This window comes from Pleurodeles waltl, chromosome 6 (genome assembly GCF_031143425.1).
Source record: "Pleurodeles waltl isolate 20211129_DDA chromosome 6, aPleWal1.hap1.20221129, whole genome shotgun sequence".
In the NCBI taxonomy this organism is placed as follows: domain Eukaryota; kingdom Metazoa; phylum Chordata; class Amphibia; order Caudata; family Salamandridae; genus Pleurodeles; species Pleurodeles waltl.
The window spans coordinates 3,730,434-3,747,010 of NC_090445.1; the positions used below are offsets into that span (position 1 = coordinate 3,730,434).

Below are 16,577 nucleotides of genomic sequence, written 5' to 3' on the forward strand. Positions count from 1 at the left end.
CAGGTATAAAGAGGGGTGCGGGGGAGGTACAGAGAGGACACAGGGCAGGTATAAAGAGGGGTGCAGGGGGGGTGCAGAGAGGACCCAGGGCAGGTATAAAGAGGGGCGCAGGGGAGGTACAGAGAGGACCCAGGGAAGGTATAAAGAGGGGTGCAGGGGAGGTACAGAGATGACTCAGGACAGGTATAAAGAGGGGTGCAGGGGAGGTACAGGGAGGACTCAGGACAGGTATAAAGAGGGGTGCAGGGGAGGTACAGAGCGGACCCAGGGCAGGTATAAAGAGGGGTGCAGGGGAGGTATAAAAATGTGTGCAGGGGAGGTACAGAGAGGACCCCGGGCAGGTATAATGAGGGGTGCAGGGGAGGTACAGGGAGGAAACAGGGCAGGTATAAAGAGGGGTGCTGGGGAGGTACAGAGAGGACCCAGGGAAGGTATAAAGAGGGGTGCAGGGGAGGTACAGAGAGGACGCAGGGCAGTTATAAAGAGAAGTGCAGGGGTGGTATAAAGAGGGGTGCAGGGGAGGTACAGAGAGGACCACTGGGCAGGTATAAAGAGGGGTGCAGGGGAGGTACAGAGAGGACCCAGGGCAGGTATAAAGAGGGATGCAGGGGAGGTACAAGGAGGACCAAGGGCAGGTATAAAGAGGGGTGCAGGGGAGGTATAGAGAGGACTAAGGACAGGTATAAAGAGGGGTGCAGGGGAGGTACAGAGAGGACACAGGGCAGGTATAAATAGGGGTATAGGGGGTACAGAGAGGACTCAGGACAGGTATCAAGAGGGGTGCATGGGAGGTACAGAGAGGACACAGGACAGGTATCAAGAGGGGTGCAGGGGAGGTACAGAGAGAACCCAGGGCTGGTATAAAGAGGGGTGCAGGGGAGGTACAGAGAGGACCCAGGGAAGATATAAAGAGGGGTGCAGGGGAGGTACAGAGAGGACGCAGGGCAGGTATAAAGAGAAGTGCAGGGGTGGTATAAAGAGGGGTGCCGGGGAGGTACAGAGAGGACCCAGGGCCAGTATAAAGAGGGGTGCAGGGGAAGTACAGAGAGGACTCAGGGCAGGTATAAAGAGGGGTGCGGGAGAGGTACAGAGAGGACACAGGGCAGGAATAAAGAGGGGTGCAGGGGGGTGCAGAGAGGACCCAGGGCAGGTATAAAGAGGGGTGCAGGGGAGGTACAGAGAGGACCCAGGGAAGGTATAAAGAGGGGTCTAGGGGAGGTACAGAGATGACTCAGGACAGGTATAAAGAGGGGTGCAGGGGAGGTACAGGGAGGACTCAGGACAGGTATAAAGAGGGGTGCAGGGGAGGTACAGAGCGGACCCAGGGCAGGTATAAAGAGGGGTGCAGGGGGAGGTATAAAAATGTGTGCAGGGGAGGTACAGAGAGGACCCCGGGCAGGTATAATGAGGGGTGCAGGGGAGGTACAGGGACGAAACAGGGCAGGTATAAAGAGGGGTGCAGGGGAGGTACAGATAGGACCCAGGACAGGTATAAAGAGGGGTGCGGGTGACAGTGGAGGTACAGAGAGGACCCAGGGAAGGTATAAAGAGGGGTGCAGGGGAGGTACAGAGAGGACGCAGGGCAGGTATAAAGAGAAGTGCAGGGGTGGTATAAAGAGGGGTGCAGGGGAGGTACAGAGAGGACCCAGGGCCAGTATAAAGAGGGGTGCAGGGGAAGTACAGAGAGAACTCAGGGCAGGTATAAAGAGGGGTGCGGGGGAGGTACAGAGAGGACACAGGGCAGGTATAAAGAGGGGTGCAGAGGGGTGCAGAGAGGACCCAGGGCAGGTGTAAAGAGGGGTGCAGGGGAGGTACAGAGAGGACCCAGGGAAGGTATAAAGAGGGGTGCAGGGGAGGTACAGAGATGACTCAGGTCAGGTATAAAGAGGGGTGCAGGGGAGATACAGGGAGGACTCACGACAGGTGTAAAGAGGGGTGCAGGGGAGGTACAGAGCGGACCCAGGGCAGGTATAAAGAGGAGTGCAGGGGAGGTATACAAATGTGTGCAGGGGAGGTACAGAGAGGACCCCGGGCAGGTATAATGAGGGGTGCAGGGGAGGTACAGGGAGGAAACAGGGCAGGTATAAAGAGGGGTGCAGGGGAGGTACAGAGAGGACCCAGGGCAGGTATAAAGAGGGGTGCAGGGGAGGTACAGAGAGGACCCAGGGCAGGTATAAAGAGGGGTGCAGGGGAGGTACAGAGAGGACGCAGGGCAGGTATAAAGAGAAGTGCAGGGGTGGTATAAAGAGGGGTGCAGGGGAGGTACAGAGAGGACCGAGGGCCAGTATAAAGAGGGGTGCAGGGGAAGTACAGAGAGGACTCAGGGCAGGTATAAAGAGGGGTGCGGGGGAGGTACAGAGAGGACACAGGGCAGGTATAAAGAGGGGTGCAGGGGGGTGCAGAGAGGACCCAGGGCAGGTATAAAGAGGGGCGCAGGGGAGGTACAGAGAGGACCCAGGGAAGGTATAAAGAGGGGTGCAGGGGAGGTACAGAGATGACTCAGGACAGGTATAAAGAGGGGTGCAGGGGAGGTACAGGGAGGACACAAGACAGGTATAAAGAGGGGTGCAGGGGAGGTACAGAGCGGACCCAGGGCAGGTATAAAGAGGGGTGCAGGGGAGGTATAAAAATGTGTGCAGGGGAGGTACAGAGAGGACCCCGGGCAGGTATAATGAGGGGTGCAGGGGAGGTACAGGGAGGAAACAGAGCAGGTATAAAGAGGGGTGCAGGGGAGGTACAGAGAGGACCCAGGACAGGTATAAAGAGGGGTGCAGGTGACAGTGGAGGTACAGAGAGGACCCCGGGCAGGTATAATGAGGGGTGCAGGGGAGGTACAGGGAGGACACAGGGCGGGTATAAAGAGGGGTGCAGGGGAGGTACAGAGAGGACCCAGGGCAGGTATAAAGAGGGGCGCGGTGAGGTACAGAGGGGACCCCTGGCAGGTATAATGAGGGGTGCAGGGGAGGTACAGAGACGACCCAGGGCAGGTATAAAGAGGGGTGCAGGGGAGGTACAGAGAGGACCCAGGGCAGGTATAAAGTGGGGTGCAGGGGAGGTACAGAGAGGACCCAGGGCAGGTATAAAGAGGGGTGCAGGGGAGGTACAGAGGGGCCCACTGGCAGGTATAATGAGGGGTGCAGGGGAGATACAGAGAGGACCCAGGTCAGGTATAAAGAGGGGTGCGGGGTGACAGTGGAGGCACAGAGAGGACCCAGGGCAGGTATAAAGAGGGGCGCGGGGAGGTACAGAGGGGACCCCTGGCAGGGATAATGAGGGGTGCAGGGGAGGTACAGATAGGACCCAGGGCAGGTATAAAGAGGGGTGCAGGGGAGGTACAGAGGGGACCCCTGGCAGGGATAATGAGGGGTGCAGGGGAGGTACAGATAGGACCCAGGGCAGGTATAAAGAGGGGTGCGGGGGAGGTACAGAGAGGACGCAGGGCAGGTATAAAGAGAAGTGCAGGGGTGGTATAAAGAGGGGTGCAGGGGAGGTACAGAGAGGACCCAGGGCCAGTATAAAGAGGGGTGCAGGGGAAGTACAGAGAGGACTCAGGGCAGGTATAAAGAGGGGTGCGGGGGAGGTACAGAGAGGACACAGGGCAGGTATAAAGAGGGGTGCAGGGGGGTGCAGAGAGGACCCAGGGCAGGTATAAAGAGGGGCGCAGGGGAGGTACAGAGAGGACCCAGGGAAGGTATAAAGAGGGGTGCAGGGGAGGTACAGAGATGACTCAGGACAGGTATAAAGAGGGGTGCAGGGGAGGTACAGGGAGGACTCAGGACAGGTATAAAGAGGGGTGCAGGGGAGGTACAGAGCGGACCCAGGGCAGGTATAAAGAGGGGTGCAGGGGAGGTATAAAAATGTGTGCAGGGGAGGTACAGAGAGGACCCCGGGCAGGTATAATGAGGGGTGCAGGGGAGGTACAGGGAGGAAACAGGGCAGGTATAAAGAGGGGTGCAGGGGAGGTACAGAGAGGACCCAGGGAAGGTAAAAAGTGGGGTGCAGGGGAGGTACAGAGAGGACACAGGGCAGTTATAAAGAGAAGTGCAGGGGTGGTATAAAGAGGGGTGCAGGGGAGGTACAGAGAGGACCACTGGGCAGGTATAAAGAGGGGTGCATGGGAGGTACAGAGAGGACCCAGGGCAGGTATAAAGAGGGATGCAGGGGAGGTACAAGGAGGACCAAGGGCAGGTATAAAGAGGGGTGCAGGGGAGGTATAGAGAGGACTAAGGACAGGTATAAAGAGGGGTGCAGGGGAGGTACAGAGAGGACACAGGGCAGGTATAAATAGGGGTATAGGGGGTACAGAGAGGACTCAGGACAGGTATCAAGAGGGGTGCATGGGAGGTACAGAGAGGACACAGGACAGGTATCAAGAGGGGTGCAGGGGAGGTACAGAGAGAACCCAGGGCTGGTATAAAGAGGGGTGCAGGGGAGGTACAGAGAGGACCCAGGGAAGATATAAAGAGGGGTGCAGGGGAGGTACAGAGAGGACGCAGGGCAGGTATAAAGAGAAGTGCAGGGGTGGTATAAAGAGGGGTGCCGGGGAGGTACAGAGAGGACCCAGGGCCAGTATAAAGAGGGGTGCAGGGGAAGTACAGAGAGGACTCAGGGCAGGTATAAAGAGGGGTGCGGGAGAGGTACAGAGAGGACACAGGGCAGGTATAAAGAGGGGTGCAGGGGGGTGCAGAGAGGACCCAGGGCAGGTATAAAGAGGGGTGCAGGGGAGGTACAGAGAGGACCCAGGGAAGGTATAAAGAGGGGTCTAGGGGAGGTACAGAGATGACTCAGGACAGGTATAAAGAGGGGTGCAGGGGAGGTACAGGGAGGACTCAGGACAGGTATAAAGAGGGGTGCAGGGGAGGTACAGAGCGGACCCAGGGCAGGTATAAAGAGGGGTGCAGGGGAGGTATAAAAATGTGTGCAGGGGAGGTACAGAGAGGACCCCGGGCAGGTATAATGAGGGGTGCAGGGGAGGTACAGGGAGGAAACAGGGCAGGTATAAAGAGGGGTGAAGGGGAGGTACAGATAGGACCCAGGACAGGTATAAAGAGGGGTGCGGGTGACAGTGGAGGTACAGTGAGGACCCAGGGAAGGTATAAAGAGGGGTGCAGGGGAGGTACAGAGAGGACGCAGGGCAGGTATAAAGAGAAGTGCAGGGGTGGTATAAAGAGGGGTGACGGGGAGGTACAGAGAGGACCCAGGGCCAGTATAAAGAGGGGTGCAGGGGAAGTACAGAGAGAACTCAGGGCAGGTATAAAGAGGGGTGCGGGGGAGGTACAGAGAGGACACAGGGCAGGTATAAAGAGGGGTGCAGGGGAGGTACAGGGAGGACCAAGGGCAGGTATAAAGAGGGGTGCAGGGGAGGTACAGAGAGGACTCAGGGGAGGTATCAAGAGGGGTGCAGGGGAGGTACAGAGAGGACACAGGACAGGTATCAAGAGGGGTGCAGGGGAGGTACAGAGAGGACCCAGGGCTAGTATAAAGAGGGGTGCAGGGGAGGTACAGAGAGGACCCAGGGAAGGTATAAAGAGGGGTGCAGGAGAGGTACAGAGAGGACGCAGGGCAGTTATAAAGAGAAGTGCAGGGGTGGTATAAAGAGGGGTGCAGGGGAGGTACAGAGAGGACCACTGGGCAGGTATAAAGAGGGGTGCAGGGGGGGTACAGAGAGGACCCAGGGCAGGTATAAAGAGGGATGCAGGGGAGGTACAAGGAGGACCAAGGGCAGGTATAAAGAGGGGTGCAGGGGAGGTATAGAGAGGACTAAGGACAGGTATAAAGAGGGGTGCAGGGGAGGTACAGAGAGGACACAGGGCAGGTATAAATAGGGGTATAGGGGGGTACAGAGAGGACTCAGGACAGGTATCAAGAGGGGTGCATGGGAGGTACAGAGAGGACACAGGACAGGTATCAAGAGGGGTGCAGGGGAGGTACAGAGAGAACCCAGGGCTGGTATAAAGAGGGGTGCAGGGGAGGTACAGAGAGGACCCAGGGAAGATATAAAGAGGGGTGCAGGGGAGGTACAGAGAGGACGCAGGGCAGGTATAAAGAGAAGTGCAGGGGTGGTATAAAGAGGGGTGCAGGGGAGGTACAGAGAGGACCCAGGGCCAGTATAAAGAGGGGTGCAGGGGAAGTACAGAGAGGACTCAGGGCAGGTATAAAGAGGGGTGCGGGAGAGGTACAGAGAGGACACAGGCCAGGTATAAAGAGGGGTGCAGGGGGGTGCAGAGAGGACCCAGGGCAGGTATAAAGAGGGGTGCAGGGGAGGTACAGAGAGGACCCAAGGAAGGTATAAAGAGGGGTGTAGGGGAGGTACAGAGATGACTCAGGACAGGTATAAAGAGGGGTGCAGGGGAGGTACAGGTAGGACTCAGGACAGGTATAAAGAGGGGTGCAGGGGAGGTACAGAGCGGACCCAGGGCAGGTATAAAGAGGGGTGCAGGGGAGGTATAAAAATGTGTGCAGGGGAGATACAGAGAGGACCCCGGGCAGGTATAATGAGGGGTGCAGGGAGGTACAGGGAGGAAACAGGGCAGGTATAAAGAGGGGTGCAGGGGAGGTACAGATAGGACCCAGGACAGGTATAAAGAGGGGTGCGGGTGACAGTGGAGGTACAGACAGGACCCAGGGAAGGTATAAAGAGGGGTGCAGGGGAGGTACAGAGAGGACGCAGGGCAGGTATAAAGAGAAGTGCAGGGGTGGTATAAAGAGGGGTGCAGGGGAGGTACAGAGAGGACCCAGGGCCAGTATAAAGAGGGGTGCAGGGGAAGTACAGAGAGAACTCAGGGCAGGTATAAAGAGGGGTGCGGGGGAGGTACAGAGAGGACACAGGGCAGGTATAAAGAGGGGTGCAGAGGGGTGCAGAGAGGACTCAGGACAGGTATAAAGAGGGGTGCAGGGGAGATACAGGGAGGACTCAGGACAGGTGTAAAGAGGGGTGCAGGGGAGGTACAGAGCGGACCCAGGGCAGGTATAAAGAGGGGTGCAGGGGAGGTATAAAAATGTGTGCAGGGGAGGTACAGAGAGGACCCCGGGCAGGTATAATGAGGGGTGCAGGGGAGGTACAGGGAGGAAACAGGGCAGGTATAAAGAGGGGTGCAGGGGAGGTACAGAGAGGACCCAGGGCAGCTATAAAGAGGGGTGTGGGGGAGGTACAGAGAGGACCCAGAGCAGGTATAAAGAGGGGTGCAGGGGAGGTACAGAGAGGACGCAGGGCAGGTATAAAGAGAAGTGCAGGGGTGGTATAAAGAGGGGTGCAGGGGAGGTACAGAGAGGACCCAGGGCCAGTATAAAGAGGGGTGCAGGGGAAGTACAGAGAGGACTCAGGGCAGGTATAAAGAGGGGTGCGGGGGAGGTACAGAGAGGACACAGGGCAGGTATAAAGAGGGGTGCAGGGGGGTGCAGAGAGGACCCAGGGCAGGTATAAAGAGGGGCGCAGGGGAGGTACAGAGAGGACCCAGGGAAGGTATAAAGAGGGGTGCAGGGGAGGTACAGAGATGACTCAGGACAGGTATAAAGAGGGGTGCAGGGGAGGTACAGGGAGGACTCAGGACAGGTATAAAGAGGGGTGCAGGGGAGGTACAGAGCGGACCCAGGGCAGGTATAAAGAGGGGTGCAGGGGAGGTATAAAAATGTGTGCAGGGGAGGTACAGAGAGGACCCCGGGCAGGTATAATGAGGGGTGCAGGGGAGGTACAGGGAGGAAACAGGGCAGGTATAAAGAGGGGTGCAGGGGAGGTACAGAGAGGACCCAGGGAAGGTATAAAGAGGGGTGCAGGGGAGGTACAGAGAGGACGCAGGGCAGTTATAAAGAGAAGTGCAGGGGTGGTATAAAGAGGGGTGCAGGGGAGGTACAGAGAGGACCACTGGGCAGGTATAAAGAGGGGTGCAGGGGAGGTACAGAGAGGACCCAGGGCAGGTATAAAGAGGGATGCAGGGGAGGTACAAGGAGGACCAAGGGCAGGTATAAAGAGGGGTGCAGGGGAGGTATAGAGAGGACTAAGGACAGGTATAAAGAGGGGTGCAGGGGAGGTACAGAGAGGACACAGGGCAGGTATAAATAGGGGTATAGGGGGTACAGAGAGGACTCAGGACAGGTATCAAGAGGGGTGCATGGGAGGTACAGAGAGGACACAGGACAGGTATCAAGAGGGGTGCAGGGGAGGTACAGAGAGAACCCAGGGCTGGTATAAAGAGGGGTGCAGGGGAGGTACAGAGAGGACCCAGGGAAGATATAAAGAGGGGTGCAGGGGAGGTACAGAGAGGACGCAGGGCAGGTATAAAGAGAAGTGCAGGGGTGGTATAAAGAGGGGTGCCGGGGAGGTACAGAGAGGACCCAGGGCCAGTATAAAGAGGGGTGCAGGGGAAGTACAGAGAGGACTCAGGGCAGGTATAAAGAGGGGTGCGGGAGAGGTACAGAGAGGACACAGGGCAGGAATAAAGAGGGGTGCAGGGGGGTGCAGAGAGGACCCAGGGCAGGTATAAAGAGGGGTGCAGGGGAGGTACAGAGAGGACCCAGGGAAGGTATAAAGAGGGGTCTAGGGGAGGTACAGAGATGACTCAGGACAGGTATAAAGAGGGGTGCAGGGGAGGTACAGGGAGGACTCAGGACAGGTATAAAGAGGGGTGCAGGGGAGGTACAGAGCGGACCCAGGGCAGGTATAAAGAGGGGTGCAGGGGGAGGTATAAAAATGTGTGCAGGGGAGGTACAGAGAGGACCCCGGGCAGGTATAATGAGGGGTGCAGGGGAGGTACAGGGAGGAAACAGGGCAGGTATAAAGAGGGGTGCAGGGGAGGTACAGATAGGACCCAGGACAGGTATAAAGAGGGGTGCGGGTGACAGTGGAGGTACAGAGAGGACCCAGGGAAGGTATAAAGAGGGGTGCAGGGGAGGTACAGAGAGGACGCAGGGCAGGTATAAAGAGAAGTGCAGGGGTGGTATAAAGAGGGGTGCAGGGGAGGTACAGAGAGGACCCAGGGCCAGTATAAAGAGGGGTGCAGGGGAAGTACAGAGAGAACTCAGGGCAGGTATAAAGAGGGGTGCGGGGGAGGTACAGAGAGGACACAGGGCAGGTATAAAGAGGGGTGCAGAGGGGTGCAGAGAGGACCCAGGGCAGGTGTAAAGAGGGGTGCAGGGGAGGTACAGAGAGGACCCAGGGAAGGTATAAAGAGGGGTGCAGGGGAGGTACAGAGATGACTCAGGACAGGTATAAAGAGGGGTGCAGGGGAGATACAGGGAGGACTCACGACAGGTGTAAAGAGGGGTGCAGGGGAGGTACAGAGCGGACCCAGGGCAGGTATAAAGAGGAGTGCAGGGGAGGTATACAAATGTGTGCAGGGGAGGTACAGAGAGGACCCCGGGCAGGTATAATGAGGGGTGCAGGGGAGGTACAGGGAGGAAACAGGGCAGGTATAAAGAGGGGTGCAGGGGAGGTACAGAGAGGACCCAGGGCAGGTATAAAGAGGGGTGCAGGGGAGGTACAGAGAGGACCCAGGGCAGGTATAAAGAGGGGTGCAGGGGAGGTACAGAGAGGACGCAGGGCAGGTATAAAGAGAAGTGCAGGGGTGGTATAAAGAGGGGTGCAGGGGAGGTACAGAGAGGACCGAGGGCCAGTATAAAGAGGGGTGCAGGGGAAGTACAGAGAGGACTCAGGGCAGGTATAAAGAGGGGTGCGGGGGAGGTACAGAGAGGACACAGGGCAGGTATAAAGAGGGGTGCAGGGGGGTGCAGAGAGGACCCAGGGCAGGTATAAAGAGGGGCGCAGGGGAGGTACAGAGAGGACCCAGGGAAGGTATAAAGAGGGGTGCAGGGGAGGTACAGAGATGACTCAGGACAGGTATAAAGAGGGGTGCAGGGGAGGTACAGGGAGGACACAAGACAGGTATAAAGAGGGGTGCAGGGGAGGTACAGAGCGGACCCAGGGCAGGTATAAAGAGGGGTGCAGGGGAGGTATAAAAATGTGTGCAGGGGAGGTACAGAGAGGACCCCGGGCAGGTATAATGAGGGGTGCAGGGGAGGTACAGGGAGGAAACAGAGCAGGTATAAAGAGGGGTGCAGGGGAGGTACAGAGAGGACCCAGGACAGGTATAAAGAGGGGTGCAGGTGACAGTGGAGGTACAGAGAGGACCCCGGGCAGGTATAATGAGGGGTGCAGGGGAGGTACAGGGAGGACACAGGGCGGGTATAAAGAGGGGTGCAGGGGAGGTACAGAGAGGACCCAGGGCAGGTATAAAGAGGGGCGCGGTGAGGTACAGAGGGGACCCCTGGCAGGTATAATGAGGGGTGCAGGGGAGGTACAGAGACGACCCAGGGCAGGTATAAAGAGGGGTGCAGGGGAGGTACAGAGAGGACCCAGGGCAGGTATAAAGTGGGGTGCAGGGGAGGTACAGAGAGGACCCAGGGCAGGTATAAAGAGGGGTGCAGGGGAGGTACAGAGGGGCCCACTGGCAGGTATAATGAGGGGTGCAGGGGAGATACAGAGAGGACCCAGGTCAGGTATAAAGAGGGGTGCGGGGTGACAGTGGAGGCACAGAGAGGACCCAGGGCAGGTATAAAGAGGGGCGCGGGGAGGTACAGAGGGGACCCCTGGCAGGGATAATGAGGGGTGCAGGGGAGGTACAGATAGGACCCAGGGCAGGTATAAAGAGGGGTGCAGGGGAGGTACAGAGGGGACCCCTGGCAGGGATAATGAGGGGTGCAGGGGAGGTACAGATAGGACCCAGGGCAGGTATAAAGAGGGGTGCGGGGGAGGTACAGAGAGGACCCAGGGCAGGTATAAAGAGGGGTGCAGGGGAGGTACACAGAGGACCCCGGTAAGGTAGAACGAGGGGTGCTGGAAAGGTGAAGAAGGTGTTGGCCCAGGGGTGGGGCTCGGGGGTGGACGGGATATGGACTCGAGGGGTGCAGGGGTGTGGACTTGGGGGGTGCACGGGGGTGAAGCTCAGGGGGTGCTCGGGGTGTGGACTCGAGGGGTGCACGGGGTGGAGCTCGGGGGGTGCAGGGGGTGTGGGCTCCTCGCAGTCGCTTCCCTCGCTGCCTCCCCTCCCACTAGGACAGTGGTCCCTCCCCCCTTCCTCGCAGCCCCCCCAGCTGGAGTCGCCACCAAGGAGAGGGGACAGGAGGACACCCCGACCCCCCGCCCCTCAGTACCTCACTGCAGCATGAACAGCGCGGAGGCGAAGGAGTATCTGAGCAGGAAGGGGATCCCCCCCCTCCTGGAGGTGAGGGTGTGGGGGGCAAGAGGGAGGAAGGAGAGGAGAGGGGAGCAGCAGGGAGGGGCAAAGGGGAGGGGGCAAAAGAGGGGGAGGGAGAAAGCAAGGGGGAGGGTTTCGTGGGGCGAGAGGGAGCAAGAGGGAGGGGGGGGTGTGAGACAGAGGGGAGGTGTGGAGAGGGGAGTTGTGCGGGAGAGGGGGAGGTATGAGAGGGAGGGGAGAGGTATGAGAGAGTGGAGAGGTGTGAGTGAGGGGAGAGGTGTGAGAGAGAGGGGAGAGGTGTGAGAGAGAGGGGAGAGGTGTGAGAGAGAGGGGAGAGGTATGAGAGAGAGGGGAGAGGTGTGAGAGAGGGGTGAGGTGTGAGCGAGAAGGGAGAGGTATGAGAGAGGGGAGGGATGTGTGAGAGAGGGGTGATGTGTGAAAGAGGGGTGAGGTGTGCGGGAGAGGGGGAGGTATGAGAGAGAGGGGAGAGGTATGAGAGGGGAGGGAAGTGAGAGGGGAGATGTGAGAGAGAGGGGAGGTGTGGAGAGGGGAGAGGTGTGAGTGAGGGGAGAGGTGTGAGGGAGAGGGGGAGGTATGAGAGAGAGGGGAGAGGTATGAGAGAGAGTGGAGAGGTGTGAGAGAGGGGAGAGGTATGGGGAGGGGTGGGAGAGGGGAGAGGTATGGGGAGGGGTGAGAGAGGGGAGAGGTGTGAGAGAGGGGAGAGGTGTGTGAGAGAGGGGGAGGTTTGAGAGAGGGGAGGGGTGAGGTGTGAGAGAGGGGAGAGGTATGAGAGAGGGGTGATGTGTGAGAGAGGGGTGAGGTGTGAGAGAGAGGTGTGAGAGTGGAGGAGGGAGGTGTGAGAGAGAGGGGAGAGGTATGAGAGGGGAGGGAAGTGAGAGGGGAGATGTGAGAGAGAGGGGAGAGAGAGAGGGGAGAGGTGTGAGAGAGGTGTGAGACAGAGGGGAGGTGTGGAGAGGGGAGTTGTGCGGGAGAGGGGGAGGTATGAGAGGGAGGGGAGAGGTATGAGAGAGAGTGGAGAGGTGTGAGTGAGGGGAGAGGTGTGAGGGAGAGGGGGAGGTATGAGAGAGAGGGGAGAGGTATGAGAGAGAGTGGAGAGGTGTGAGAGAGGGGAGAGGTATGGGGAGGGGTGAGAGAGGGGAGAGGTGTGTGAGAGAGGGGGAGGTTTGAGAGAGGGGAGGGGGGAGCTGTGAGCGAGAAGGGAGAGGTATGAGAGAGGGGAGGGATGTGTGAGAGAGGGGTGATGTGTGAGAGAGGGGTGAGGTGTGAGAGAGAGGGGAGAGGTGTGAGAGTGGAGGACGGAGGTGTGAGAGAGAGGGGAGAGGTATGAGAGGGGAGGGGAGTGAGAGGGGAGATGTGAGAGAGAGGGGAGAGAGAGAGGGGAGAGGTGTGAGAGAGAGGGGGAGGTATGAGAGAGGGGAGGGATGTGAGAGAGGGGAGATGTGAGAGAGAGAGGGAAGGTGTGAGAGAGAGAGAGGAGAGGTATGAGAGAGGGGGAGGTGTGAGGGAGAGGAGAGGTAATAGAGAGGGGAGAGATGTGAGAGAGAGGGGAGAAGTGTGAGAGAGTGGTGAGGTATGAGAGAGGGGAGAGGGGAGTTGTGAGAGGGGAGGTGTGAGAGAGAGTGGTGAGGTATGAGAGAGGGGAGAGGGGAGTTGTGAGAGGGGAGATGTGAGAGAGAGGGGAGAGGCGTGTGAGAGAGGAAGAGGTTTGCGGGAGAAGAGAGGTGTAACGAGGGGGGAGGTATGTGAGAGAGGGGGAGAAGGGTAGGACTGGGAGAGAGGGGGGAGGTGTGGGGGAGGTATGTGAGAGAGGGGGAGAAGGGTAGGACTGGGAGAGAGGGGAGGTGTGGGGGAGGTATGTGAGAGAGGGGGAGAAGGGTAGGACTGGGAGAGAGGGGAGGTGTGGGGGAGGTATGTGAGAGAGGGGGAGAAGGGTAGGACTGGGAGAGAGGGGGGAGGTGTGGGGGAGGTATGTGAGAGAGGGGGAGAAGGGTAGGACTGGGAGAGAGGGGGGAGGTGTGGGGGAGGTATGTGAGAGAGGGGGAGAAGGGTAGGACTGGGAGAGAGGGGAGGTGTGGGGGAGGTATGTGAGAGAGGGGGAGAAGGGTAGGACTGGGAGAGAGGGGGGGTGTGGGGGAGGTATGTGAGAGAGGGGGAGAAGGGTAGGACTGGGAGAGAGGGGAGGTGTGGGGGAGGTATGTGAGAGAGGGGGAGAAGGGTAGGACTGGGAGAGAGGGGAGGTGTGGGGGAGGTATGTGAGAGAGGGGGAGAAGGGTAGGACTGGGAGAGAGGGGGGAGGTGTGGGGGAGGTATGTGAGAGAGGGGGAGAAGGGTAGGACTGGGAGAGAGGGGGGAGGTGTGGGGGAGGTATGTGAGAGAGGGGGAGAAGGGTAGGACTGGGAGAGAGGGGAGGTGTGGGGGAGGTATGTGAGAGAGGGGGAGAAGGGTAGGACTGGGAGAGAGGGGAGGTGTGGGGGAGGTATGTGAGAGAGGGGGAGAAGGGTAGGACTGGGAGAGAGGGGAGGTGTGGGGGAGGTATGTGAGAGAGGGGGAGAAGGGTAGGACTGGGAGAGAGGGGAGGTGTGGGGGAGGTATGTGAGAGAGGGGGAGAAGGGTAGGACTGGGAGAGAGGGGGGAGGTGTGGGGGAGGGGAGAGGTGTGTGAGAGAGGGGGAGGTTTGAGAGAGGGGAGGGGGGAGCTGTGAGCGAGAAGGGAGAGGTATGAGAGAGGGGAGGGATGTGTGAGAGAGGGGTGATGTGTGAGAGAGGGGTGATGTGTGAGAGAGGGGAGAGGTGTGAGAGTGGAGGACGGAGGTGTGAGAGAGAGGGGAGAGGTATGAGAGGGGAGGGAAGTGAGAGGGGAGATGTGAGAGAGAGGGGAGAGAGAGAGGGGAGAGGTGTGAGAGAGAGGGGGAGGTATGAGAGAGGGGAGGGATGTGAGAGAGGGGAGATGTGAGAGAGAGAGGGAAGGTGTGAGAGAGAGAGAGGAGAGGTATGAGAGAGGGGGAGGTGTGAGGGAGAGGAGAGGTAATAGAGAGGGGAGAGATGTGAGAGAGAGGGGAGAAGTGTGAGAGAGGGGAGAGGTATGAGAGAGGAAGAGGTTTGCGGGAGAAGAGAGGTGTAACGAGGGGGGAGGTATGTTAGAGAGGGGGAGAAGGGTAGGACTGGGAGAGAGGGGGGAGGTGTGGGGGAGGTATGTTAGAGAGGGGGAGAAGGGTAGGACTGGGAGAGAGGGGGGAGGTGTGGGGGAGGTATGTGAGAGAGGGGGAGAAGGGTAGGACTGGGAGAGAGGGGAGGTGTGGGGGAGGTATGTGAGAGAGGGGGAGAAGGGTAGGACTGGGAGAGAGGGGGGAGGTGTGGGGGAGGTATGTGAGAGAGGGGGAGAAGGGTAGGACTGGGAGAGAGGGGGGAGGTGTGGGGGAGGTATGTGAGAGAGGGGGAGAAGGGTAGGACTGGGAGAGAGGGGAGGTGTGGGGGAGGTATGTGAGAGAGGGGGAGAAGGGTAGGACTGGGAGAGAGGGGGGAGGTGTGGGGGAGGTATGTGAGAGAGGGGGAGAAGGGTAGGACTGGGAGAGAGGGGGGAGGTGTGGGGGAGGTATGTGAGAGAGGGGGAGAAGGGTAGGACTGGGAGAGAGGGGAGGTGTGTGAAAAAAACTAGTCTGGATGAGACAGCCATGTTTGGAACTGAGTACCTAGAGAGCTCCTTATCACTGAATGTCCCTCGTAGGCTGCCTCACAAAGGGGGCTGAGTACCCCCTTCAAGGGCCACCTTACAAAGGGCACTGAGTGCCCCTCGGACGCCGATTTACAAAGGATAAGTCCAGATTAAAGACCCCCTTTTGAAACGGGGGTGAATGGCTCACACCTGTGCAGCCCCTCCATACAAATATCTCGTGATAATAAACGTAACAAGCTCAGTTCCTAATGTTACCTTCTGTCCTGAGAGTTCGGTTTATGTAATGCATTCTGGGAGTTGTAGTTTGGTTCACTTCGATTCCACCGACTGTCTCACCCATGAAACAATGATTTTAAAAGCCAAGCTCAGGGTCAGAGAAGGCTTCTGGTAATCTTATCAGTTCACCTCTGGCTAATATATCTGAGTTAAATGTACTAACAAATGCATGCGGTAAAGTAGTCCCTCGAAGGAGCAGACAGAGTTGTAAAGTAGTCCCTCACAGGAGTAGACAGAGCTGTAAAGTAGTCCCTCACAGGAGCAGACAGAGTTGTAAAAGTAGTCCCTCACAGGAGCAGACAGAGCTGTAAAGTAGTCCCTCACAGGAGCAGACAGAGCTGTAAAGTAGTCCCTCACAGGAGCAGACAGAGTTGTAAAGTAGTCCCTCACAGGAGCAGACAGAGTTGTAAAAGTAGTCCCTCACAGGAGCAGACAGAGTTGTAAAGTAGTCCCTCACAGGAACAGACAGAGTTGTAAAGTAGTCCCTCACAGGAGCAGACAGAGTTGTAAAGTAGTCCCTCACAGGAGCAGACAGAGCTGTAAAGTAGTCCCTCACAGGAGCAGACAGAGTTGTAAAGTAGTCCCTCACAGGAACAGACAGAGTTGTAAAGTAGTCCCTCACAGGAGCAGACAGAGCTGTAAAGTAGTCCCTCACAGGAGCAGACAGAGTTGTAAAAGTAGTCCCTCACAGGAGCAGACAGAGTTGTAAAGTAGTCCCTCACAGGAGCGGACAGAGTTTTAAGGTAGTCCCTCACAGGAGCAGACAGAGTTGTAAAGTAGTCCCTCACAGGAACAGACAGAGTTGTAAAGTAGTCCCTCACAGGAGCAGACAGAGCTGTAAAGTCGTCCCTCACAGGAGCAGACAGAGCTGTAAAGTAGTCCCTCACAGGAACAGACAGAGTTGTAAAGTAGTCCCTCACAGGAGCGGACAGAGTTTTAAGGTAGTCCCTCACAGGAGCAGACAGAGTTGTAAAGTAGTCCCTCACAGGAGAAGAGTTATAAAGAAGTCCCTCGTGCAGTTCAATGCACTCACTGGAGGGGAGGCAGAAGCATACACCCAAATATTTAGTAGCATGAATCCACCATTGGGCAGAGAGAACATGGGCCTGCTTGCAATCTTGGCGGATGGGATACTCTGTCACAAGTGTCATGGATAGGTCGCCCGCTGTTTTACAAATCCCAGAGGATATAATGGAACTTGTAACATGGCAGATTTGTTTGAGACAAAGTATTTCATCCGCCAAGGTCATAATCAGGCCCTATATGATTGACAGCGTCCCCAGCCAATGGCTGAAAGTGACTAGTTGAAGAAAGACAGTTGTTGAAAAGCTGAGGATCCAACTCCCACTCTGTGGGGCTTATTTACAAGCCCTTAGCGCCACTGGAGCGTCCCTTTCAGCGAAACTCCGGTGGCGCTGC

General features: G+C 57.7%; 1 protein-coding gene across 1 annotated transcript in view; it reads left to right on the forward strand.

The window, feature by feature from the left end:
• The first annotated feature begins 11,122 nt into the window (after positions 1-11,122).
• The window catches only part of LOC138302238 (adenylate kinase isoenzyme 5-like), a 182,834-nt gene continuing 177,379 nt past the window's right edge, over positions 11,123-16,577 (forward strand). The window contains exon 1 of the mRNA XM_069242557.1: positions 11,123-11,216. Coding sequence (XP_069098658.1) covers positions 11,157-11,216 — 60 coding nt within the window. The 5' untranslated portion in view covers positions 11,123-11,156. The remainder of the gene's footprint in view (positions 11,217-16,577) is intronic.